This window comes from Borostomias antarcticus (assembly GCF_949987555.1).
Source record: "Borostomias antarcticus genome assembly, chromosome: 18".
NCBI classification, from domain to species: domain Eukaryota; kingdom Metazoa; phylum Chordata; class Actinopteri; order Stomiiformes; family Stomiidae; genus Borostomias; species Borostomias antarcticus.
This window is the reverse complement of record NC_140251.1, coordinates 23,111,320-23,138,574: the sequence shown is the minus strand read 5'-3', so window position 1 is coordinate 23,138,574 and position 27,255 is coordinate 23,111,320. Positions and strand designations below refer to the sequence as shown.

Below are 27,255 nucleotides of genomic sequence, written 5' to 3'. Positions count from 1 at the left end.
TTGTCAATGCCATCCAGCCGGCCCAATATCAAGGCGCGTTGAGATTTTAGTTCAGACATAATATCATCCAATGATGGTTCCATCTCGGTCTGAATGTTGACTGCTTGTGCGTTCTCGTGGTCTGCCAGTTCGGGTTTCTGTTTTCCGCCCCTCGGCATTCTAGAGTTTCTTTCTCGAATCAGGTATTGTTATAATGAGTATTAAACTGTGTTTACTCAGAGTTTAGGTGGAAATAAATTAAAATCGGAGGTTTATTAGTTAAATGGATCACCGAGGTCGTGCAGCGCTCTTGGCTCAAGCTGCCATCTTGTCCCCTTTAACTTGGGTCATTTGCTATCTGGCCCTAAACCATGAATTGGCAGAGTACCTCTTCACTGTCAGAGACCCTGCTTAGACTTGGTTTTAAAATATGTTTTGGACGATCAGATTTCAAGTGGACAGCGAGACACAATCATTTACACCTGTGTCTATCATGCGTCTCCAAATGTGTCCAGCTGACCACTTGTTTGTGTGTAGTAACCATAGTAACTCACTCACTCACTCCTCCATGTCGCACAGCTGTTCCATGTAAATAAATCAATAATCAGTCGGTTAGACTGTGAGCAGATTGAAAAAAGTGCACATGAAAGCAACCGAAGATGTTTGAAGAACTAATGAACTGAACTGAATAATAGTAGGACTATTCCAACTGTTTCGATTGATAAGACACGTCATTTGCGAATTGAAAAAGAGTGCAAGATAAGGCGAAAAAGGAGAAAAAGTATCCTGCATTGATGACATGTTTTCCTGTTACTGTACGTCCTTGTCGGGGATGCATCAGGATGCGTTCGCGTTTAGACTACTTAAGATATGTGGTCAAATGCGTCCCAGACCACCTTGGCAAGTGGTTTGAGGAAACATTTCACAAAAAGTTTTGGTGGCCGTTTACACTTGTATTCAGCACTGTCCACTTTAAATCTGATAATCTAAAACGCATTCCAAATCCAAGTCTTAACAGGGTTAGAGATACAAAGCAGAGACAGATACTGACCAAATACAGGCACATCTCAAAGACAGAGAGACAGAAAGGGAGAGAGAGAGCAAACGTTAAAGTAAGAGAGCGAGAGAGATTCAAATCCCAAGGCTATCTAGTTTATTCAGTTAACAATTCCTTATGAATCCATCTTGATGAGCTATGCTGGGTGTGATGGGAAGAAGCATGGAGGGCAGAGGTGTCTGGATATTGGCTCAGGCTACCTTGACTCTGTGCAGTCGTATGATGTCGCCCATCTTGAAGATCTGTGGGTGGTTCTCCAGTTTGTTGCTAAAGATGGTACAGCCCACTTTCTCATTTGATTGGTCAACAATCTTGAAGGTGGAACAGTAATCTAGGAGAGAGGGAGACATGGTCACAACCTGAGTGATGTGCACATTTAGCTAGAATGTGATTTTAGAAACCCTCAAGTGGTTCATTATCCAACTGTTGAAATACACAAACTTGGCTTTGACATTCAATCTGTCCTTAAAGAGGCATTCAACCTACCCAAGAAAGGTGTAATTGATTCAAAGTGCTGAAATACATCTGCAGTTCATTAGACTGCTACCCACCACAGAGTCACACCTGATGCTAGTTAGGGGCCTCAGCTGCCGGGCCCTCTTGTATTTGCCAATATTCTGAATCTTCTTCCTAGGAAGTCTGACTTCCTATGCATTAAAAAATCACCAAACTTTGCACACAGGTCCAGTCCTATGCCAGAGGTCCTCAACTGACATTGTGGGGCAATAGTCATGATGGTGGCACTACAGCAACCGTCTAACACTTAAAGGAGTAATATTGTGACTTTCTTTTTCTGGGTTTTAATATGCTATTTGCACTAGAGGGCATTGAAGAAACAGGACAACAATTTCTCATCCTGTTTTCAACTTTAGAAAATCCCAAATGTACATGTGACAAATGTTTATGTGACTCATAAATATAATAACCACGCCGCAAATTCATGACTCACTCGGGATAACCACGCTCATAAAGGAATCTGCCCTATCAACGCCCCCTAAAGAAATCTATCTGAATACAGCTGGCGTTTACGTCATTCCACCATCTGACCGGTAAGCAAACCCACTACTTTTCTAATGCTGAGCAATTAACAATAACATTGATTACACTCTCACCAATAACCTTTTTATATTCTCATAGTAATATATTATTACATACGTTATCTAAGTATATTTGTAGTTGTTATACAAACTGGAAGGCTTTTTTTTATCATGATCTCCATGCCAGGTAAGCTCACGTTAGCAAGCAAAGTAAGCAGAGTAACGTAGCCCCGCTGCTAGCTGCCGTTACCAGCTTCAGTCTGTAGTCCTGTTTTGATTGATGTGATGTAATTTAGCTAGATACATTATTATCATTATTTAATGTGCTAAATCAATTGTGTTATGTCAACTCAAGACATGTTAGTAAAAATTAGCTACATTACCTGACCTCCCCTGCATGCCGTCATACGATTTGCAGGCAGCTAGGCCCTAAATTTCCTTCTTTTATTATTTTCTTAACTGGCCTTTATGTGAGTAAGTTGAATGATGATTGATTGATTCATTGATTGATTTAATAAAGATCACAAACAAGTATAATTTCAGAAAGGAAGGATGACCAAGGTACTCTTGTAAACCCTTTATTAAAGTGGCTGATGCATTTGGCAAAGGTGAAAAAACTCAACTACGCGTTGCAGCACTCATGCCTTCATCAGGGTGACGTGAACAAAACAGACTTTATACAGAAAGTACCCAGAAATGGCATCATAGGCTAATTACTTATGATAAATAGGTGACTAACAATCAATTGGTGCTATGAAAAACACCTGACATGAACACAATGGTAGCTATAGTAACACGTTTAAATTGCAAGAGGTGCTAATCAGATTTTCTGAGGTTTTGCATGGTATTTGTACTTGGAGGCATTGTGTGAACACTCTGGAAGTGTTGAATGTGTGTTTTTTTGTTTTAGAGAACTAAATGATATAATTGTTAAACTGCCATTTTCACCTCCCTTGTAAGTCTGACGTCAGCCTTACAAAATTGGCACTCCCCCTCGCCTCAAACTGTCTCAAGAACCCGCCCCCATGCCCGCCCGCTAGGAAAAAGTGATATTGGAATTTTGCGCCCTAATCTCTTCATCCATCGGTAGGTTCAGATCCTTGTGACTGATTTCCACATCTCACCAATGATAGATTGCAGATCTACTATACTAAACTACTAAACTATAATTTAAAATGTTAACTGTTTCAGTAAGTAAGCTAATCGCAATCTTATGACACAAGGATAATGTTGAATTGCATTAGGCTAGGTTAACCATATTGACGTGGTTAGCTAGTTTGCTAGCTATTGGTAGCCGAGTTAGCGCTTGCTCTGTAACTTGACAAAGGATTTGATAACTGCAATTCTAAAGCATGTATATATGCAGTAGCTTGCTAGAAACATATAATTCAGTGATAGTAATAGTAGTATACTAGAATTAATGTGTACATACGTTTTATAATTGTATAGCTGTGTTAGTTATCCTAGCATGCTAATGTTAGCTCTCAATGCATTTGCTTTTGGTAACGTTAGCCCTCCTGTGCAATGGCAGAAACACAGCGCACCATACTGAACCCTTCCCTGGCATTAAACAAAATTAATCAGGTGCAAACTGTGCTGTAAGGTTTCTAAAGCAATAGCCTACCAGAACTGTTGTGAGTATGCTGTGTTGTATAGGCCAATAGGCAACGTTACGAAGTCAAAGTTGGTTAGAAGTCAGTTTGTCTCCCCAAGAAACTCCCGATTATCACTCGCTCAAACTACATTTGATGTAGACTTACCGATAAATAGGCGATTGTTGTAACATATGCTGTTTTGTATATGCAAAATAATGATGCTATTACTAATCACTTTTATAATTTGTCCCCTTTTCTTGTAACCAGATCACTAACTACATTTACAATACTGGGACTCGGGAGGTCCAGGTCCCGCGCTTCAGGGCTCTGGGGGTGTGCAGGTCCTGGAGGACAGGTTGCAGCCAATGTCACAATGATTTAAATATCTTACAACACCCCCTGTTTTATGATAGGCTATGTCTTCATTTTATGTAATGTTGTATGCGCAACAACTACCTCGGAAAATAAAAATTTAGGCCTACAGTAGGCTACCGGTGCAGTTTTTTGTCATGTATTTATTCTAGAAAACATAGCCTATTCTCACAATGAGATCTTCACTTGATCAAACACGTGTACTGAATCGTTTGTCCTAAGGCCTTGTATTGCAGTGTTGTGCTGCAGTCTATTCTGATAAAACGATGACTACATTTCGGGGTGGGTGGAGGTGAAGATATTATGTCAAGTTATTTTCCTTTCTAAATTTACAACACCAAAGAATTGTCATTCTGCAAAACATTCTGAAAGTTGTGTAAGCCTAATCATCACTGCAGTGGCATCTGCTCCACATAATGTTGATCATCCCAGCACCTCGATCCGACCCAACTGCAGGGTGCATTGCGCATTTTGGGATTAAACAGCTCCAGTAGCGGTATTCTATTATAACCAGAGTGCATTGGAATAACTTTCAAAACAAGATCTATTGACTGCATGACCTGTTACATCGGCTATTCCTTGTCCGCTGTGCGCTCACAGAGTCTTGGTGCACGGCCCTGTCTCTCCAAACTCATCGATTATGTTGAATCGCTGCGCTACCCATGCAGTCTCCCACATAATTAGGGGTAGGAGGTTACATGTAGGCTACATTCTCTCCCCCTTTCTGTAAAGCGCACATTGTGTTGCCCCGGGAGAGAAGAGGGGGGTGACGAAGGTAGGGGAACCGCAGCAGCCGCTGCCGCAGCCCAAAAGAAAAACTTTAGCAAGTTTGTTCAAAAGAAAGGCTGGCACTGCCACAGCCAAACCCGCAACAGTTCCTGAGAAGGTAAGCGTGGAGATGGCCATGTATATGCAGGAACCCACCATCAACGCAGAGCAGGATCCTCTCCTGTGGTGGAAAAATAATGAAGCTGGACTTCCCCTGCTGGCAAAGGTAGCCAAAAAATACCTTTGCGTATGTGCCACAAGCTGCGCGTCCGAACGGGCCTTCAGCACGGCGGGGAACATAGTCACCCCCAAAAGATCCCTTCTTACGCCAGAGAAGGTTAACATGTTAGTTTTCCTGGCAAAGAACATGTAGGCTAGGCCAGGCTAAAGCTTAAAGCCTTTTAACATTTGCCGACCTATGGTAGCCTCTAATGTGAACCTGTGAACTGAAGGCTTTTTTTCTGTCACGTCCCACAGATGACTCGTGGAGCTCCTGCATGACCTACATGACGGTTTATTATTTATTTTGTTACTTACTTTTAGAATTCGTTTATTATTTATTTTGTATTTAAAACTGTGTATAGTGTGTAATTGGTTTGTGTTATTTTGGTTATTTATTCGTTTTTCTAAAAGTTCAAATTCCATGTTTATTATAAGAGTCATTGCACTTTTATTTTATTGTTGTGTTTTTCATTAAAAAAAAAAAAACAATGAACCAACCTTCTAAGTGTCATAATAACGAATATTTTTGTTTTTGGGGGGAAAAAACGGTTTTACCGGTAATATTATATATAAATATATATAATTTATAAATTAATGTTTATTAACCGGTGGGAAAAAAATCCCACCATGGCATCCCTAGACCCAGGGCTTGCGCAGTCTGGTGTGGTCGCATACACGCAGGTGCGTTTCCTGCAGAAAATCAATGTCCGTCTTCACATTCTTTAGGTGCGAGAATACTCCGGCCCTTTTGATAGGCCCACCCAGTCCTCTGACATTCCAGCTAGTAAATCTAATGGACCGTAGCGTAGTTCTCTGATCCATATTAGCCATTAACCGTAAGCAGAGCATCAGCTTTCGGAATGGCAGGGTGAAACAGTGAATTAAGCAGTGCAACACAGAGCAAGGTAATAATAAATACAAACATGTCGCAATGATGGGTACGAAGAAGCGCCCGTTTCGTATCAATAGAAAAGAAAGAGAAAAAACAAACCCCCGCATAATTCAACAGAGGCAGATGTCTGAACTAACATCTTTAAACTAATCCAAAACATACACACTTGTCCTAAACTCATCCTTGGAACAGATGAGCAAGCAGGAAATATAACGTACACTTCCAGTTACGATGGAATTTGCTCCCCACCGAAACTTATAATAGGCCAAACATCTGACTATTCCTTTCTCCGTCCACAACCCCATAGAAGCCGCACAAGAGCCTGATAAAATGTTCAAGTCCGTAGACTACAGCTACAACTCGAATGGTGGAAATAAAATGAAAACTCAAAAAATAAGATGTCGAGGGGATATGCGGATAGTTCAGGCCACTCACTCACTGCTGTGGATTCGCCATTCACATATTACTACTTGCGCTGCCGATAAAAGCGCTCCGCTTCCTCCGCAGAAGCAAATATGCGAGACTGTCCGTTCATAGTAACCCGCAGGCGAGCTGGGTAGAGTAGGCCGAAAGCGTATTCCATCTTTGTAAAGCATAGACTTCACTTTAATGAAGGAGGCCCGCTTCTTGGCGAGGGTGGCGCTTAAGTCTTCAAAGATCCTGATGAGGTGTCCCTGATATGAGACATCCCGGGTTTTCTTAGCCCACAGCAGCACACGCTCTTTCTGGGTATATTTATGATGAAGGGCCTGCGGTGGCTTCGGACCCAGGCTACGATGTGCACGGTCCAGTTCCAAGTCTCCCAGTTGATCATCCCCTGCTAGCATCTTTATCTTGCGAGCTTAAATGCAGCTGTGGTTGACTTTTGCCACGACTGCCGTTAGATTTACTCGTCATTTCGTCTCAGAAAAAGTTGCCAAGGCAGTAATACAACCTAACACGTATAGAATAGCAGCAAACGACTGGGCGTATATGTTTCTAAATGTAAAAGTATTCGGGAGCAAAAGCCCCGCGACCGATCACTCCAACGCCATAACCGGAAGTCACGTGACATGATTTTTTTAACTATTTTTTTTATTTGTAGCTGTTACTGTTTCTTCGTCTTGTTTGCATCTCTTCATCTGACCAGTCTTTTGTCTGCTTACACTTGGCTCAAGAACATGACCTACCCTTGGTGTCTGGTTGAGTTCAAGCCCTGGGTGATACAGAATAAACATGCTAATGCCTACTCAGCAGTACTGTTTGCACTGATTCAACTGGACCAGACCCATTCTGGCCCACTGATTCAACTGGACAAGACCCATTCTGGCCCACTGATTCAACTGGACGAGACCCATTCTGGCCCACTGATTCAACTGGACGAGACCCATTCTGGCCCACTGATTCAACTGGACCAGACCCATTCTGGCCCACTGATGAAACTGGACGAGACCCATTCTGGCCCACTGATGAAACTGGACGAGACCCATTCTGGCCCACTGGTGAAACTGGACGAGACCCCCAGTTGTGAAGCACATCAAACTGGAGTCTCACCCTGCAGACTAGTGAGTGGGATGTCAGATTGATTTTCTACCACGTCGCGTGGGCTTGCGTGACAAGACCTAATGCTTGATCAATGCTTAGGGTGTGTTAAGATGGAGACCACAGAGGCTGAGCAGTTATTTGGTTTGGCACTGGAAGAAAATGAAAGCTTGTGGTGTGATGTGATTATTACGTTTGTGTTTAGAAAATGTAACTGCAAAGAGGCACTGTGGTTCTGACACAAGATGGCTCACATTCATCCTCTGTGACAGGCCAGCCAGAATACACAGTTTACCTAATGTGAACCTCTGCTTCAAATCAGCAAAAGACAGAGGAATGGAGCGGATGTACTGAAGACCGCGCAGGACCATTTTCATCTGGAGTAATAGGACAGGATAATCTTAATCTGGAGTAACAGCACAGCATAATCTTAATCTGGAGAAATAGGACAGGATAATCTTAAAGGGAGACACCCCAGGTGAATAGGAAAAAAAAAATCCTTAATAGGTATCACCATCAAACTCCCCCAGTTTGTTAGGTACATTAAGGAGCATCTTTTTTGTATTACAAGTTTTCTGAAATCTTATGGATTAATATGCAGATTAGGCATTATATGCGTTAAATATGCGCTAATTTGCATAATTTCGGGACATCCATTTTTTTAATTGGTTCAAGCCAGATTCAAAATTCTTGTTTCATTTTGTTCACATATCCCTATTCAAAACTTTGTCCAAGGGGGATTTTTGATATCTCTTTTCTTCACTTCAGAAATCAGAAAATACTGTCAACAGTCATAAAAAGACCAATTTTCGCCATGTTTTAGAGATAAACTGTTATATTAATCAGGCTATGAATTAAATTTAAAAAATCCCCCTTGGCCAAACCCTTCAGAATATGGATTGGAACAAAACTGGAAAGTTAGGTGTATGTAGGTGCTACTCAAGTGGTGGTTTTGATGTCCCTAAGATGAGAAATAACTCATTTTGAGAAAACGGGCTTTGAAAATGTGTATTGTAAAAAACCATACATTTGCATTGTAAACCAATATTTACAAACACAATATCCAATCACATCATTATTAACAACACTACACAACATCTGAAAACACATAGAAACTGAAAACTGAATAACACAGCATGTTGTGGATTCAAAATAGTCCAGGAGTAGACATTTTGTATAGAGAAGCAAGACCTGTTTAGTTGGAAGCCCACTCACCACGTCAAGGTACAGCCCACAAGTGGGGTGTTAGTAAGACGAGACTAGAGACGAGACAATGTTTGTAGGGAAGAGAACATTCCCTTTTAGAAAGCTTGTATTATTTTGTTAAACAGATCATGGACAAAGATAGACACATTTGACGAGGACATGCATGAGAAAACAGATTATCTAACTTTTTGTGTTTTTTTAAGCGTTTTACATGGAGAAAACATGAATGAATCATGAATCATGGATCATGAAGAGTAAGCTGATTCATAAATACACAGGACAAGATGTGGTAAACAATGCAGGGTAAACACCAATAGAAGATAAATATAGATTGCCAAACAAACAAGTGATATAACCATCGTCAAAAGCAACACCATAGGAGACATCAAGCTACGCCGTCATAGGTCTACAGAGTCACTCCTCAGATGGCACCACACTAGCTATCCACAAAACTGTTCTAGGCAGCTAGTTTGTAGAACCCACTCAGCTGCAGTCCACAAAACTGTTCTAAGCAGCTGGTCTGTAGAACCCACTCAGCTGCAGTCCACAAAACTGTCCTAAAACCACAATATGTTCCTGGTGCGCATGGGGTTGTCATCAGTGAAGCAGACTACCCCATATTGCCGCCTTCATGTTGTCCACTGAACGCTGGTTATTGAGAATTATTGTAATAATTCTCAATAACTTTAATAATTTTGTAACATTTTGCATTTATTGGCAGTCAGCTTACCTACCTCTGGGTCCACATCTGCATATGCCTGCCTAATCTGCTTATTACGTTTAGAACGCTTTCCAGACGGCATTGTTTGGATTAGATATAAGGAAGTGGAAACGTGTCACATGACGCGCTGAACCAATCACGTTCTCAGAAATCAACAACAGCCAATGAGATTCCACGGTTAGCATCAAACCCGCCTTTGTATTTCCACGATTGGTTGCTGATACAAATGAAACTATCAGGTTTGGTTGCGATAACATTGTGCACAAGAGCCAGATCTTTCAAACGATACCCGTGTACCAGTGTTGAACGGAGGGGAGAGGGTGGGTGTTGAACGGAGGGGAGAGTGTGGGTGTTGAACGGAGGGGAGAGGGTGGGTGTTGAACGGAGGGGAGAGGGTGGGTATTGAACGGAGGGGAGAGGGTGGGTGTTGAACGGAGGGGAGAGGGTGGGTATTGAACGGAGAGGAGAGGGTGGGTGTTGAACGGAGGGGAGAGGGTGGGTATTGAACGGAGGGGAGAGGGTGGGTGTTGAAGGAGAGGAGAGGGTGGGTATTGAACGGAGGGGAGAGTGTGGGTGTTGAACGGAGGGGAGAGGGTGGGTGTTGAAGGATGGGAGAGGGTGGGTGTTGAACGGAGGGGAGAGGGTGGGTGTTGAAGGAGGGGAGAGGGTGGGTATTGAACGGAGGGGAGAGGGTGGGTGTTGAAGGAGGGGAGAGGGTGGGTATTGAACGGAGGGGAGAGGGTGGGTGTTGAAGGAGGGGAGAGGGTGGGTATTGAACGGAGGGGAGAGGGTGGGTGTTGAAGGGAGGGGAGAGGGTGGGTGTTGAAGGGAGGGGAGAGGGTGGGTGTTGAACGGAGGGGAGAGTGTGGGTGTTGAACGGAGGGGAGAGGGTGGGTATTGAACGGAGGGGAGTGGGTGGGTATTGAACGGAGGGGAGTGTGTGGGTGTTGAAGGAGAGGAGAGGGTGGGTGTTGAAGGAGGGGAGAGGGTGGGTGTTGAAGGAGGGGAGAGGGTGGGTGTTGAAGGAGGGGAGAGGGTGGGTGTTGAAGGAGAGGAGAGGGTGGGTGTTGAAGGAGGGGAGAGGGTGGGTGTTGAAGGAGAGGAGAGGGTGCGTGTTGAAGGAGAGGAGAGGGTGCGTGTTGAAGGGAGGGGAGAGGGTGGGTATTGAACGGAGGGGAGAGGGTGCGTGTTGAAGGAGGGGAGAGGGTGGGTATTGAACGGAGGGGAGAGGGTGGGTATTGAACGGAGGGGAGAGTGTGGGTGTTGAACGGAGGGGAGAGGGTGGGTGTTGAAGGATGGGAGAGGGTGGGTGTTGAACGGAGGGGAGAGGGTGGGTGTTGAAGGAGGGGAGAGGGTGGGTGTTGAAGGAGGGGAGTGGGTGGGTATTGAACGGAGGGGAGAGGGTGGGTGTTGAAGGAGGGGAGAGGGTGGGTATTGAACGGAGGGGAGAGGGTGGGTGTTGAAGGAGGGGAGAGGGTGGGTATTGAACGGAGGGGAGAGTGTGGGTGTTGAAGGGAGGGGAGAGGGTGGGTGTTGAAGGGAGGGGAGAGGGTGGGTGTTGAACGGAGGGGAGAGTGTGGGTGTTGAACGGAGGGGAGAGGGTGGGTATTGAACGGAGGGGAGTGGGTGGGTATTGAACGGAGGGGAGTGTGTGGGTGTTGAAGGAGAGGAGAGGGTGGGTGTTGAAGGAGGGGAGAGGGTGGGTGTTGAAGGAGGGGAGAGGGTGGGTGTTGAAGGAGGGGAGAGGGTGGGTGTTGAAGGAGGGGAGAGGGTGGGTGTTGAAGGAGAGGAGAGGGTGGGTGTTGAAGGAGGGGAGAGGGTGGGTGTTGAAGGAGGGGAGAGGGTGGGTGTTGAACGGAGGGGAGTGTGTGGGTGTTGAAGGGTGCGGGAGAGGGTGGGTGTTGAAGGAGGGGAGAGGGTGGGTGTTGAAGGAGGGGAGAGGGTGGGTGTTGAACGGAGGGGAGAGGGTGCGTGTTGAAGGAGGGGAGAGGGTGGGTGTTGAAGGAGAGGAGAGGGTGCGTGTTGAAGGAGGGGAGAGGGTGGGTGTTGAAGGAGAGGAGAGGGTGGGTGTTGAAGGAGAGGAGAGGGTGCGTGTTGAAGGAGGGGAGAGGGTGGGTGTTGAAGGAGGGGAGAGGGTGGGTGTTGAAGGAGGGGAGAGGGTGGGTGTTGAACGGAGGGGAGTGTGTGGGTGTTGAAGGGAGGGGAGAGGGTGCGTGTTGAAGGAGGGGAGAAGGTGCGTGTTGAAGGAGGGGAGAGGGTGGGTGTTGAAGGAGGGGAGAGGGTGGGTGTTGAAGGAGGGGAGAGGGTGGGTGTTGAAGGAGAGGAGAGGGTGGGTGTTGAAGGAGGGGAGAGGGTGGGTGTTGAAGGAGGGGAGAAGGTGCGTGTTGAAGGAGGGGAGAGGGTGGGTGTTGAAGGAGGGGAGAGGGTGGGTGTTGAAGGAGGGGAGAGGGTGGGTGTTGAAGGAGAGGAGAGGGTGGGTGTTGAAGGAGAGGAGAGGGTGGGTGTTGAAGGGAGGGGAGAGGGTGGGTGTTGAAGGAGGGGAGAGGGTGGGTGTTGAAGGAGGGGAGAGGGTGGGTGTTGAAGGAGGGGAGAGGGTGGGTGTTGAAGGAGGGGAGAGGGTGGGTGTTGAAGGAGGGGAGAAGGTGCGTGTTGAAGGAGGGGAGAAGGTGCGTGTTGAAGGAGAGGAGAAGGTGCGTGTTGAAGGAGAGGAGAGGGTGGGTGTTGAAGGGAGGGGAGAGGGTGGGTGTTGAAGGAGGGGAGAGGGTGGGTGTTGAAGGAGGGGAGAGGGTGGGTGTTGAAGGAGGGGAGAGGGTGGGTGTTGAAGGGAGCAGAAGTGGCAACCATCTCTCCCGCTCTAACCTGGGGCTCCGGTAAGCGCCCAAGCCACGAGTCTGAGGCGCGGCATGCCCAGAATGCATCTGTGTATGTGCCCACACATACGTCTATTTCAATGTTAGCTCCACAACCGCAAAGTTCATGAAGTAGCCTACACAAACAGACAACAATAAATGTGGGACAAGAAAAAGAACGAGGCAACATTGTTGCAGTCAGTAAAGATTCATTTTTGAATCTAAAAAGCCACTTTTTTTTTTTTTACGTCTGTAAACGCAGCTTTTAGGGAGCGGAGCGACAGTCTCTGAGAGAGCAGCCCTGTAAGCGCTGAGCGGGGTTCCAGACGCTCTAGTCTGGTGTGCACGTGCACGTGATTGACCTCTGGTGTGCATGTGTGTGTGCGTGTGATTGACCCCTGCAGAGCGACAGTAGGATTTGGCTTTAAGACTGAACTAGTCCTACATGCCTGCAGTCGCCCTAGCCGTGATGTGAGTGTCTGGCTGACTGACCTGTGCCCCTGGTCTGGAAGGGCTGCTTGAAGAAGATGACCACTCCATAGACGTTCACTACCACGCCGGGCTGCAGCTCCCCCAGGCTCACATAGCTGTACTTAGGAACCTTCACACACACACACACACACACACACACACACACACGGAGACAGACACACGGACACACAGACAATTTCAAGAATCGATTCGATTCCAAGTGATTATCATGATTCATTTCGATTCGATTTGATTCAATATCGAATCGGTTAGTGTTACTAAAACCTTTTTTCATTTTTTGCTGTAACCTTAATTACATGACTGCCAAGTAGGGTTGCAAAGGGGGCGTAAAATTTTCGGTAACTTTCCGGAAACTTTCCAGGAATTTTGCATCGGAAGTTAAGCTCGGGAATTTTGGATATTTAGACCTTTTTTGTAGCCTATACGTAGTTTTTTTCTCCAGTTTTTTTTTTTTTTTTTTTTTTTTTTAAACTTATTTTCGGATTTTATCCCGTTTTCATCCAATTTGGTAGCCAATTGACCCTTACCTAGTGTCCAGTTACCACTACTACAGTCACTGTTGAGGATTCATCACACAACCCAGCCGGTCGGCAATGTGAAAGGAAGAGACAACTCCTTGACTCTCTCAGCTCGCAACCGTAGTTCCGACACCAGGCAGGGTTGCTGTTGTGTGACGAACTCTAAAGCCAAGATGAAACTAACCACGCTCGGGGAGCGGTGGACCAATAGGCTGCTCCCTCTGGGATCGGGACATACTCGGATCTGGTGAGACCAGCGGTTCCTGGTGGGCAGCTGCACCGGAACACAATGCATTAGACCGCTACACCACCGCAGACCCCTTTAACAGGGAACTTGTAGCCTAGTTGGGGAAAAAACATCAAATGCAATTCTAGATCTTGCAGCATGATCTTGGTTAAAACGATTTAATGAAAATTCTGTTGAGTTTCAACCCTGTACTATGCATTCATCCATCACATGTGCAGTGCATTCTTCCATCCAATGCACAGCTAATTCCTAGCATCCTGCACACTAAGAGGGCTGCAGAATCCATTTAAGTTCTACTCACAAATAGATTAAGCAAAAAAAAATATTAAGATTTTTTTTTATTAGAAACATTTGCCTGCATGTCTGCTTATGACAAAACAAAATGTCATAAGCATTTATGTTTGTTTATAACAAGGAAGATACAGTTGGTATAAATAACCCAAAAATTCCCAGTTTATTCCCATTAATTCCCGTTAATTCCCATGGAAAGTTTCCAACTTTGAATATTCCCGGAATTTTGCAACCCTACTGCCAATGTTATGCAACACATCAATACTAGGGCTGGGTATCGATACTGATTTCCAAAAATGAATGAATGAATGAATCATTGAATGAATCAATGAACTATTCATTCCTTAATTTATTGATCATTAAATAAAAGATCGATTTTGGGATTCATGAATCGATTCAGAATCGATTAATCTTCTTTTTTTTTTAACCCAGCCCTAATAAGTAACAGGATCTACACAGTAGGGCTGCTCGATTAATCGGATTTTAATCTAGATTACGATTTGGCTTGTCAACGATCATTAAAACAAAATAATCGCCATAAAACGATTTAGCGCAAATCAAGTGCACCCTACACTGCAGAGCTATTGTGGTTGACCCCTCCCCCACCCCCCAAAGCCCAAAAACAAACACTTTAGTTCAGAGCGAGACGAGTTGTAAAGCGATGCGCACGCTCTCGAACAAAATACGACGAGAAGAATGGCAGAAAGAGAGCCGCTGGTGGACAAGAGAGGTAAAACGACATCAGTGGTGTGGAAACACTATGGGTTCAGGGAGATAGATTTGGACCAAGTTGAAACGGTGTGTAAGATTTGCTACACAGTCGTAGCTGCCCCTCAAAGCAACACGACAAATCTTTTTAATCACCTGAAGTCGTCTCACAAAGTGGTCTATGACCAAGCAATAAAGGAGCAAAAGAAGAAAGCCCTCTCGTCTCCTCCTGCTGCCCCTGCAAAACAGTCATCTATTCAGGACACCCTTTATAACGCGACCACATATTCCACCAGCTCCCGTAGACATAAAGAAATAACGCAGGCCATCACATTCTTTATCGGTAAAGACCAGTGCCCAATAAACACCGTCAACAACCCCGGATTCAAGAAAATGGTGAATACTTTGGACAAGCGTTATGCCTTGCCATCTCGTCACCATTTCAGTAGAGTTGCACTGCCTGCTCTGTATAAAGAGTGCCGTGAGGGCGTTGAAAATGATGTGGCTACAGCCGAATATTTTGCCACTACAACGGACCTCTGGTCAAGCCGCACCATGGAGCCGTACATTAGCCTCACAGTACATTTCATTGACGCGGATTTCAACATGAAGACGAAATGTCTCCAAACAGCGTTTTTCCCAGAAGACCACACCGGGCAAAACATTGCTGATGGCCTGAAACATGCGATGGCTACATGGAACCTGGAGGAGAAGAAACTCATCTGTATGACTACAGACAATGCCTCAAACATCACACTGGCTGCTCAACTCAATGGCTGGATGAGGCTCCAGTGCTTCGGGCATAGACTGCACTTGGCCATAGGTGAGTAGGCTACTTCACCCTGATTGTGTGGCATTATGTGATAATTTGTGGATATATTTAAGTTTTATTAATATCCATACAAATATATTTAATCAGAGCTACTCTATCACTCATTCTCTCTCACAGTCTCTCTCTCTCTCACACACTCACACACACAAATGATAATCATATGCATTATAAATATAAATATTTAATCCGAGCTACTCTGTCACTCATTCTCTCTCACAGTCACACACAACTAAATGATAATGATTCATATGCATTGTATATATTTCATCTGAGCTACTCCGTCACTCATTCTGTTTCTCGCACGCACGCACGCACACGCACACACACACACACACACACACACACAAATGATAATCATCCTGATAATAAATGTGTATATATTTTTTTTAATCTTAGAGAATGCTATGAAGGATCACAGGATTGAGCGTGCGATGAGGGTCGGCAAGAAGGTGGTCAGCACCTTCTCCTACAGTTGGAGAAAGAAGAGGGAGCTGGCAGTGGCACAGAGGAACCTGAAGCTGCCTGAACACTCGCTGAAGACTGAATGTCCAACCAGATGGGGTTCGAGGCAGGCCATGGTTTCCAGGATCCTTGAGCTGCGGGAGGCCATCGCCCAGGTCCTCTCCCAAGACCGGAAAACAAGACACCTCGTCCCCTCGTGGCAGGACATTGAAGTTTTCGAGTCCATCAACAAGACCCTGGGCCCTCTGGTTGAATTCACCGATGCACTTTCTGGCGAGAAATATGTAAGTGTGTCTTTTGTGAAACCAACACTCTGGACGTGGCCACTGTCCTGGACCCGAGGTTCAAGCTAACATATGTCAGTGAAGTCAGCCGAGGGTCCATTAAAGCCAGACTGACAACTGAGATGAAGACCATCATGGTAATAATAATGATCATAATAATCAGAATCATGTTAATAATACAAAATAAAAAAATACACATTTGACAGTAAATACAATTAAGTGAATTATTGTGTTGTAAAACTGTTGCAATGTAATTCTAGCTTTGAATTTTAAAACCCCAAACCAGAGACAGATTAAACATGTTCTTTCTTCCTTTTTTTTTTTCTTTACAATATTTGTCCCCTCCAAGGAGAAGGCCCCCCTTGAGACTGCAGTGATGGTGATGCCTGCGGATGACACAAGGGATGCTGCTGATGGTGATGCACCAAAGAAGAAGAAGAAAGGCCTGGGAAGCTTCTTCAAGGTCCCTGGCGACGGCACAGCTCCAGGACCTGCTCTGGAACAAGCCACCATAGCTTTGGAGCTACAGTCCTACCTCCAGGCAGGGACCCTGGACACTGAGGAAGACAGTGGTGGAAGCAGTCGCAGCAGCTTTTCCCCAGACTCTCCATCCTGGCAAAGAAATATCTTTGCATCCCAGCCACAAGTGCCTCATCAGAGAGGGTCTTCAGTACAGGTGGAAATATTGTCACCTGCCTGCGTGCATCTCTGAAGCCAGACCATGTAAACCGGCTGGTGTTTCTGGCTAAAAACCTTTGAGGTTGCAGGAGTCATATTGTGACATATGATGAGTCCTATGAGTATACCCCCCACAGTGATCAGCAGCAGCAGTTTAGTAGCCGTGTGTGTGTGTGTGTGTGTGTGTGTTAAGAGGTTACAGGAGTCATATTGTGGGGTGAGAGAGTATAGGATGTATAATTAGATTTGTTAAGAAAAATTAAAAACTCTTGATTAAAAAAAAAAAAATTCAATGAATAATCGTGTTCAATAATCGTGATCTCAATATCAATCAAAATAATCGTGATTATTATTTTTGCCATAATCGAGCAGCCCTACTACACAGCACTACAGCCGAATACACATAAGAGTATTTCCAGTGAATTTGACCAGATCTTCTTATGAAATCTGGGGCGTCTTTGAACTTATGGTAATGTGAAACACCTTCAGTCAGTCTGCAGGTGCCAAACTCTCATTTAGAGTCAAAACATGATTGAAATTACCAGCACCCGCCCCTCACGCACACGCACGCACGCGCACGCACGCACACACATGCACACACACACACACAGTCCTCTCCCTCTCATAAGGCGTTGAGCTATTCCGTGTCAGTGAGGCCCGGAGCCTCTGGGAGACACGTCTGATGGCCTGAGGCCTCCCCACACAGACAAGATGGCCTCCGACACGCTCCAAATAAACAAGCGCCTCCTAGCTAATGAGGTGGTGAACTCTGACCTTGGCGGCGGAGTGAGGAGCTGTCCTCTTGCTGGCTATGGAGGGAGGATGGGAGCGAGGAGACGTCCTCTTGCTGGCTATGGAGGGAGGATGGGAGCGAGGAGACGTCCTCTTGCTGGCTAGGGAGGGAGGAGGGGAGCGAGGAGACGTCCTCTTGCTGGCTAGGGAGGGAGGAGGGGAGCGAGGAGACGTCCTCTTGCTGGCTAGGGAGGGAGGAGAGGAGGGGGGAGATGTCCTCTTGCTGGCTAGGGAGGGAGGAGGGGAGCGAGGAGACGTCCTCTTGCTGGCTAGGGAGGGAGGAGGGGAGGGGGGAGATGTCCTCTTGCTGGCTAGGGAGGGAGGAGGGGAGGGGGGAGATGTCCTCTTGCTGGATGCCGAGGCTCTGGGGTCCGGGGTGAGGGAGGGGAACACCTGGGAGGTATAAATAGAGCGACACTTGAAAACAGCTTTTTAAACCAGTTTTCCACAGCTCATTCTCTGCAGGTGGGGGATGCTAGATACCAACAGCGTATCACAGCTTGGAAGCGCTTAACTAGATATCCCATACTGTAGCCTACAATAAAAAAGGCTCTGTAATGGCTAGTTTGAGCACTGCAGATGCATCCTTCCAGCGGTGGTCAGTAAGCGTAGCCAGGCGACGGGTCCTCACTCACATACACCCAGGTGTCGTCCCCGGACAGCTGCAGGCTACAGGGGTGGTCTCTCTGAGCGCTGGGCGACTTGCCCACGGTGAAGCCAGACACCACCAGAACATCCTGAGGGACACAGAGAGATACCACATCACACCGGGAGAGATACCGCCACACAGAGATATCACTTCACACCGGGAGAGATACCGCCACACAGAGATACCACTTCACACCGGGAGAGATACCGCCACACAGAGATACCACATCACACCGGGAGAGATACCGCCACACAGAGATACCACTTCACACAGGGAGAGATACCGCCACACAGAGATACCACATCACACAGGGAGAGATACCGTCGCACAGAGATACCACTTCACACAGGGAGAGATACCGCCACACAGAGATGACGCATCACACAGGGAGAGATACCGCCACACAGAGATACCACTTCACACAGGAAGAGATACCGCCACACAGAGATACCACATCACACAGGGGCTGCGTTCCGAATCGCATACTTCTACTTCTTACTACCAGTACCTACTACAGCTGCCCTTAGAAAGTACGTACTTTGCAAGCAGTAGGCATCCAATTGGGACATACTACCTTGTCATAACATTGCGCCTTGAAATTAGCCCACATCCGTCGCTGTCCATAACGCGACATTCGTCTACAGCTGTTAACTCGCGCATGTGACGCACATTACCGCTGCGCAAAGGATTGTGGGTCAGAATAGCCAGAAAAGCCTGCTGGCGTGCATACTGCAAAATACGACCGGATGTAGTAGGTCATCCTGGTACTTTTGCCATACTGCATGTGGCATACTATGTATTGGGACATACTACATTCTGTTTTGGCATACTATATAGTAGGGTAGTAGGCGATTCGGAACGCAGCCAGGGAGAGATACCGTCGCACAGAGATGACACATCACACAGGGAGATACCGCCACACAGAAATACCACAACAAACAGGGAGAGATACCGTCACACAGAGATACCACATCACACAGGAAGAGATATGCCAGCCGCGGTCACTAAAACAGCAACCTCCCGGCATATTGTAGGCCTAGTCTGTCTGACCAACTTGCCGTCATCAGGCGGCACATTAAAAACATTACGGATTACAAGTCAAGCCAAGCCAAATCACAAACGATGTGAGTGTGAAAGCATTTAAGATGAAAAAATTTGTGTTTTAGAATTATTCTAAAACACAATTTCTGTCAGATAGCAATTTATTACCAAAGTAGCCTAGTTATTACAGTTTCAAGGAATTTCCAGAACTTTATACAAAATGTAAGTACCTTGAAAACACCACATTGAAATTCAAGCATTTTCAAGGATTTCCAGCACCCGTAGGCACCCTGACATCGCTGCTAGCAATAGTACCGAGACCATACTATCTCCCTCGCGAATTCTTGCATGCTATTGCTGTCCTTGTTTACCTCACCATCAATGGGGACTTGAACCACGTCCCCCTCTCCAAAACACTGACACACGTCAGTCAGGATGTGAAAGTCTGGCTGCATGTCACGATTACCACCTACAACTTCTGATAGTTCAAAATGATTTACATCTAGTCCAGGCTTTTCTATCCCTCAGTTTTTAATTCCCCCCTCTACCCCCCAGTCCAGGCTTAGTCCTGATTATTCTCCTGATTTTGCATTGTTCCCTGTACTTCAGTGTTCCCCAACTTCTCAGCCTATTGCCACCAGAATCACAGATAGGATTTCTAAGCCCTATTCAATTCGCTCTGTTACAGCTACAGTACAAACTTGGTCACAGTTCCCATACAGGCACTTATCACTCCTCAAGCGCCTACTCAGAATTCCCCATTTAATCCATCTACGTTCAGAAATAGAAATGGTTTAGGATTAATTCACCTGAATGTCAGAGGTCTATGTAAAGAGGGGAAATTAGAGCATATTAAGATTTTAGTCCAACAGACAGATCCAGATATTCTTATGTGAAACATGGCTTAAAAAGCATGACTGACTCTGAGATTGCTTTATCAGGTTATAATCTATACAGAGCAGATAGAACTGGGAGAGATGATGAACTGATTGTAATTGGTGATTTTAATTTGCATTGGTTGAATGACAACTCAAACTATCTTAAGGAAGTGTGTGGTAATTTGGCTTTGCATTACTTAATCACAGAACCTACAAGACCAAATCTGACAGACTATACCAAATCGACCTTGATCGACCTTGTTTTTTCAAACCGAGTCGAGAGAATTGTGGCCAGTGGAATATTTGAATTGGGCATTAGTGATCATTGCCCCATAGCCTGCATTAGAAGAACACGTATGGAGAAACCTAGATCTCATATAGTTACAAGGAGGAATCTCAAGCACTTTGATGATCAAGCTTTTTTAGCAGATATAGTTCAGAGTAACATCAGTCACACATCTGAGATCAAGAATGCTCTAACTGCCCTGGTTCTTTTCAAGCACGTTTATCTCAGTAGTTAATAAACATGCTCCATTTAAAAAGCTCAGAGTGATGGACAGAGTAACACCTTGGTTCTCACAAGAGCTTTTAACTCTATTCAGAGAAAGAAATTCTGCCTGGTCTCTTGACAGGAAGTCAAATGACCCTGCCCACCCACTGGCTGTCATTCAGACGAGTTAGAAATAAGTGTACCAGTGTTGTGAGGAAAGCTAAATCGAGTTATTACTTAGATCTGATTACTAGCTCATACTCAGACCCAGCAAAGTTTTGGAAAGTGGTAAACTCAAACAAAAGCAAATCTGCTGGCTCATTTCCTACACGTATTTTATTAGATGACTGCCTGATCTCTAAACAAAATGAAATTTGCCGAGCTTTTAACAAGCATTTTAGTAGTGCTGGCCATCTATTTGACAGGGAATAGCATGGCCCCCCTCTTGTTGATCCCATACCTATTATTCCTCCTGAGTGTACCCCTCATTTCACCTTTAAATCTTTGTATTCTGATGAAGTTTTAGAAGTTATACAATCCTTGAACCCCATGTGTCCAACTGGAGAGGATAAACTGGACCCCTTTTTTCTAAAATGGTCAGTCACAGCCCCTATTGTCTTATAACAGTTAACTTATATGTTTAATCTTTCTACCGCTAGAGGCAGATTCCCCATGGTTTGGAAGACGGCCTGTGACTACTTTGCATAAAGGAGATAATAGATGAGCTCAACAACTACCGCCCAATCTCCAAGCTTCCATTTTTAGCTAAAACTCTGGAAACCTTGGTTAATAACCAGGTAAAGCTTTTTCTTTCAAGTTATTCTATATTAAGCCCATATCAATCTGGTTTTAGAGTGAATCATAGTACAATTTCAGCCATCACCTTGGTCACTAATGACATTATATCGGCACTTGACAAAAAGAAACATTGTGCTACTCTGTTTGTGGACCTATCTAAAGCATTTGATACAGTTGATCACCAATTATTATTGCATACTTTATTTAGAATTGGTATGTGTGATGAGGCCTGTGCTTTCTTCCAAGACTATTTGTTTGAGAGGCGTCAATGTGTGAAGATGGGAAATGCTCGGTCTACATTTTTACCTGTCTCAAAGGGTGTTCCACAGGGTTAAATTTTGGGCCTTATTTATTGTATTGCTGACTCTGTAAATCTAGCCATTGAGAAATTACAGTATGGTTTTTACACCTTGCAGGTAACTCTTGCCAACCTTAAATTGGTTCTCAATGCTAACAAAACAAAGTTTATGCTTTTTACTAGAGCAAAAAATTTTGATTGTAGTAAGCAGTCTATAAATACAGTAAATGGGTCTTGCATTGAGAGAGTCTCACAGTATAAATATCTTGGCATTTGGTTAGATGATAAAGTAACTTTTAAATATCATATTGACATCCTAGCAGGTAAACTACACCAGAATTATTATTTTTTTTATATAGAAACAAATCCGGCTTCCCCATGTTGTGTAGGACATAGAAGCTATATTCTTATCAGTACTAGATTATGATGATATAATTTATGGCAATGCTGCTGCTTTTGCCCTGAAACCTCTCAACTCTGTCTATCATTCTGCGATTAGATTTATCACAGGTGATAGTTATCGTACACATCATTGTCTTTTATGACAGAGTTGGTTGGCCATCTTTAGACGTAAGACAAAAAAGGCATTGGTACCTGTTCATTTTTAAGGCTCTTACTGGGAAGCTGCCTCCTTATAGCTCTTTGATGCTGAGCCATAAACCTAGTCTGTACTCAACTAGGTCTAGTGACTGGCTCACACTTAAAGTACCCCATGTGACCACAGAGCTGGGAAGGTCTGCCTTCTCATCTTTGGCTCCTAGGCTGCGTTCCGAATCGCATACTTCTACTTCTTACTACCAGTACCTACTACAGCTGCCCTTAGAAAGTACGTACTTTGCAAGCAGTAGGCATCCAATTGGGACATACTACCTTGTCATAACATTGCGCCTTGAAATTTGCCCACATCCATCGCTGTCCATAACACGACATTCGTCTACAGCTGTCACGACTCGCACATGTGACGCACATTTCCACTGCGCACAGGATTGTGGGTCAGAATAGCCAGAAAAGCCTGCTGGCGTGCATACTGCAAAATACGACTGGATGTTGTTGAGGAATTTACATCCAAACACCTTAAACCTTTGTCCTCTCACTTCTCTTGTAATTCATCACCTCCCCCCAAGTATTCACATAGCTGTGCTAACATACAAAATGGCTTCCAGAAGGCCATCTGTCTGCTCCAGAATAACCATCCTTTGTTCCTTTGTCCCTCTTAGAAACTACCGCCTTTTTCTCATGTCACATGTCTTTACTCTTGGCCACGCCTGCCATTCATATGTACAATGCAGTAGCCAATCACATCCTTGAAGGACCTTACCTGTGGTTTGACTGCATATAAGGCACCGCAGGAAGACCAAACGGCACTTCGCTGACGAAACCACCCTTGTTGCGTTTTCAGGAAGTCCTTGCGCTCGTATTGTTTTTCACAATAAACCAGACTTAACCTTTTGAACGTATCTTGGTAAATCTTTTGACTAGATCAGTTTAAAATACTATCACAGTTGGCGACGCGGATGAAAGGGAGGACTGCCTGCGTGTTGCTTCGGGATTCCAGTGGATGAACTGGTGACAGACGTGTCGGTCCATTATAGTGGGCTTTGGAAAATCAATCTTCTCTCTTGCGCCAGAGCGCACGCCGAGATTATTTCCTCAGTTCTACCACTGGATTCTTGAGGCTCACAGGTACGTTTAAACGAACCCTCTTATGGTTCTGAGTTGTATTTGCCTTGATTTGGTTCAGTTTGTGTTGGTCTGGATTGTTGAAAACAGAAACCCCAGCGTGGGTATTTAGTACTAAGGAAGTTTGTAAACAGCAATAGATATTTATATCGTATTGTCCTTTGACTTCGTCCTTGTTTCGTTACGAGGGTTAAGCAGTTCATAAGAAGTGTGAGTTTTGGTCTAATACGCCAAAGAGTTGGCACAGAACGTGTTTCCCTTTGGCCGGTCGCGGGTGAAATTAAAACCGCAGAGATGTTTTCCTACCGAGGGTAGGGCGCGCATTGTTGATGTTTCGTTTCAGAACGATACCAACTAGCTTAAGCCTCATTGTTGATGTTTCGTTTCAGAACGATACCAACTAGCTTAAGCCCCGTTTGTTGATGTTTCGTGTTAGCACGATTGCCAACTAGCTTCTAAGTGATTGTTGATGTTTCGTTGAAGAATGATTACCAACAGATGTAGCTACGGGAGTGATTGAGAGTTTTGGCAATCCGCGTTTCTGGGAGAAACGTTTTCCCCTTTGATCCCGGGTGGTTTGGTAAACCTAACGAGCGTTAGCTTTGACCAAGTGGCTGTACAGTGTTTGGTGGACCTAAACTAGGGTTAGCCTTGACCAAGTTGCTGGTGCAGCCGGGCATGCTTGTTGTAACGTGGGCCTTTGTTTCGTCTTATGTGTTCTCTGTTTGAGCCTCGGCTCTTGCCTTGTATTGTTTGTTAACACTAGCAGCGCCAAGCATTTGAAACTTACCAGCATAGCTGGGGGGTGGGTCAAATGCCCCCGCAGTCTTTAGAATGGGAGGCTGTTATTGACACACAATGGCCGCTAGATGGCGCTCGTGTGTGTGTTTGTGACACCAAATGCGGCTGTATCGGCTTGGGCTAAAAATAGATACACCTGTCTAGAAATAAGATGGTCGTGTCTGGGACTACGTTTTCCCAAGCCCTATTATCAAATAGAAAGCATATCACTGATAACACTTGAAAAATAAGAACACATTGGCGCAGTATGATGTAGGACTATTCACCTATTGAGCAATTTATAGATGGATTTATGGATGAATTCCATGTTTACTCAGGCCCGGTCGGATTTAGCCAAGCCGCTGGGGTAGGCTTGTGTTGCAGTTTTACCACATTAGTTATTATTTTGGGAATTTGAGCAGAAAGGCATTTTTCTTAACATGTATTATGATATATAGATATATATTATACTAAATAAATATATAATATTTGGGCGGGTTTTTATCGCATTGGGGGGATTTGGAGCACTCGTTGGGGCTGCAGCACCAATCTGGTAATCCGGCTTGTTTACATCCGGACGTGACGTATGTAGCAACATTCTGTGGAGGGCAGTAATAGTTGCATCGACACTGGCCGTAAGAAGAAGTGATTGAATACATTTTCCGCATGTTTGTTGTATTCTATTTGACATGTTCCTTTGCCTCATTTAGCACCAGCTGCAACACTCTCCTCCAAATCCGTTCTCTCCGTTAGCAGGGCTAACGTTGCACTCAGTAGCTTGTGCTTATTAGCTAGGTTTGGTAAAAAGCTTGTGCAGTGGAGGGGTTCTTTTGGGGGAATTATTGGATTATACCAGCTAACGTTAGTTCCCAAGCTTGTTTGATAACTATTCGATGCAGTCTGCCAGGCTAGTGCCTGTCGCCGTCATGAATGAGACGGCCTAGTTTATATACGGCCCCAGCTTTTGTTTGCTTTTAACTTCAAATTAACGTTTTTGTGTTTTGGGGCCAACTCTTAAAATAATATAATACGGCATGCATAGCTAGCGAGAGATATTGCCCCCCGCATCATTTTTGCAACTTTGCAACTGCTTGCTTGCTAGCTAGCTTAGCTAGCCTAACGTTGGGTGTATGAAACTGGATTGTGAACAATTGCACAACCCTCATCCCACGATGGAGGCTATCAACTGGGATTGGGACTTTGCCTCTCATCGCTAACTGGAAACTGTCCCGGTTGAGCTAATGGTAGGTAACGTTAGGTAGCTCAAACAGTTTTTTATTAGGCTATTATTAGCCTATCCAACCAATGTTATTTAGTTGTAGTATACTGTTGTATGGGTGGGGGTTGCAGAGGGCTACAAACAAGAGTGTGAGGCAGCTCTGTAGGTCATTGAAGGCTATATATTATTATGATATGGTTGATAATAGTGAAGAACATGTGCAAGTTGTGTGTCATAAAATGTAAAAAAAGTACACATCAGCTTATCACAGAGTTGGCTGTAATATAAGGTTGCCCCCTGTCCTTTGACATTCGCTACCCGCAGACAGACGGCATATTTGCATGTCAATGTATGCTCAAACTAATTTGAATTTCGTGGGGGTTGGGGAGGTTAGTTAGGGTGAGGAAAACGACGCGCGGTCTCTTTAGCCCTGAGACCATCAGGCAGGCAGCTCAGGAAGGCTATATATTAGTATGATATTATGTCTAATAATACATTTGTTGAAAGTAACGAGAATTACATGCCCAAAAAACAGAGATAGGACACGAACATTACAGTTGATAATAGTGAAGGACAAGTTGTGTCATAACATTTGGAATCTCTATCTTATTTTCGTTGTAGATGGAATCAAACCAAAAAATGCGAATTTTGAACCGGCTCTCCCCTACCTACACCGAAACCAATTAAATTGGGTGATAAGTGATACGATGATAGGCCTATAAAAACATACATGTTCAAATAAAATGCCAGATCAGATGCCACATAAACTAAAGTAAACATCATCTTATTGCCACCCCTGAAAAACCCAGTTGCCACCCTAACTGTAGGCAATTAATCTTTTTTTTTATTTTTATGTTGATTGTAAATGTTGGTGATATTTCTCCGTAGTTCATGTAAACGTTTTACTCACCAGTTTACAATTAACTTTGCCCTAAATAGAGAAAAAAATGGTTGCACCGTGACCCGCCCACCTGACTGACCTGCAGAAACCACAATACTAAGCTAACGTTACGTGGTGACTGGAGCGATCCTCACTACCACAGCATATTTCCAGAGTGAGTCAGGTAAGCAAGCTATAATTTGTTTGTTGTTGCTTTATGTGTAAAATGTTCAAATGTTCTGTCAAGTTTGACAATGTGAAATATGTGATAGAGCTCAACCACATGACTATTGTTATTGTATGACATGAGTTATTCTAAACTCTTTGGCGTACATACTGAAGCGGGGGGGAATCTAGCTTCACATCAACGTTTGCTAGCTAGCACTAGTGAAATGAGACAACTGGTTCCCTCAGCGTGCGCTGTTGTCAAATGGTAGCCTGTAATGAAATGAGACCATCATGGGTTTCCTCAGCTAGGCCTATTTGCATGTCAATGTAAACCCGTGGGGGTTGGGGAGGGCTACAAGGTATGGCTTTTGGTTAGCCTACAGCCCTACCAAGAAATGTTAGTTCTGCTTCATTCCCACAGCAATTTTCTATAGGGAGGCTTTAGCGGCTCTCAACCTCAAGTACAAACCCTTCTCTACATGGCCGCTCAGAAGATCTACAAGTCCAACTGGGCAGCCAGGGTCCGTGCCACAGTGGTGTGGATGAAGACGTCCCACAAGGCCAAAGTGGTCTTGAAGGAGAAGCAGCAATTGCTCAGTGAGATCACACCTCAGTACATTCTTTTGATTATAGATGCATGATTGAAAAATGAATGATATTAAAGTGTAATGCTAATTTATCGTTTTTTGAATCATGCTTTTTATTATTTTGTCATTAAAGATAACAGCAACATACAATATGTTATTCTCTCAGTTAGGCTATACGAAAATTAATGCTAGTAAATTGATAGATTTTGGGTGACTAATTTTGTTTGTGTGTGATTTGTTTGTGTTTTCCTGTCAGTTGGACCC

General features: G+C 44.6%; 1 protein-coding gene across 1 annotated transcript in view; it reads right to left on the bottom strand.

The window, feature by feature from the left end:
• pot1 (protection of telomeres 1 homolog) overlaps positions 1–27,255 on the bottom strand; it is a gene marked incomplete at its 5' end in the record, with an annotated part of 97,507 nt that overhangs the window by 40,005 nt on the left and 30,247 nt on the right. The window contains 4 exons of the mRNA XM_084452838.1: positions 1,237–1,367; positions 12,712–12,820; positions 17,506–17,916; positions 18,159–18,260. Coding sequence (XP_084308964.1) covers positions 1,237–1,367; positions 12,712–12,820; positions 17,506–17,916; positions 18,159–18,260 — 753 coding nt within the window. The remainder of the gene's footprint in view (positions 1–1,236; positions 1,368–12,711; positions 12,821–17,505; positions 17,917–18,158; positions 18,261–27,255) is intronic.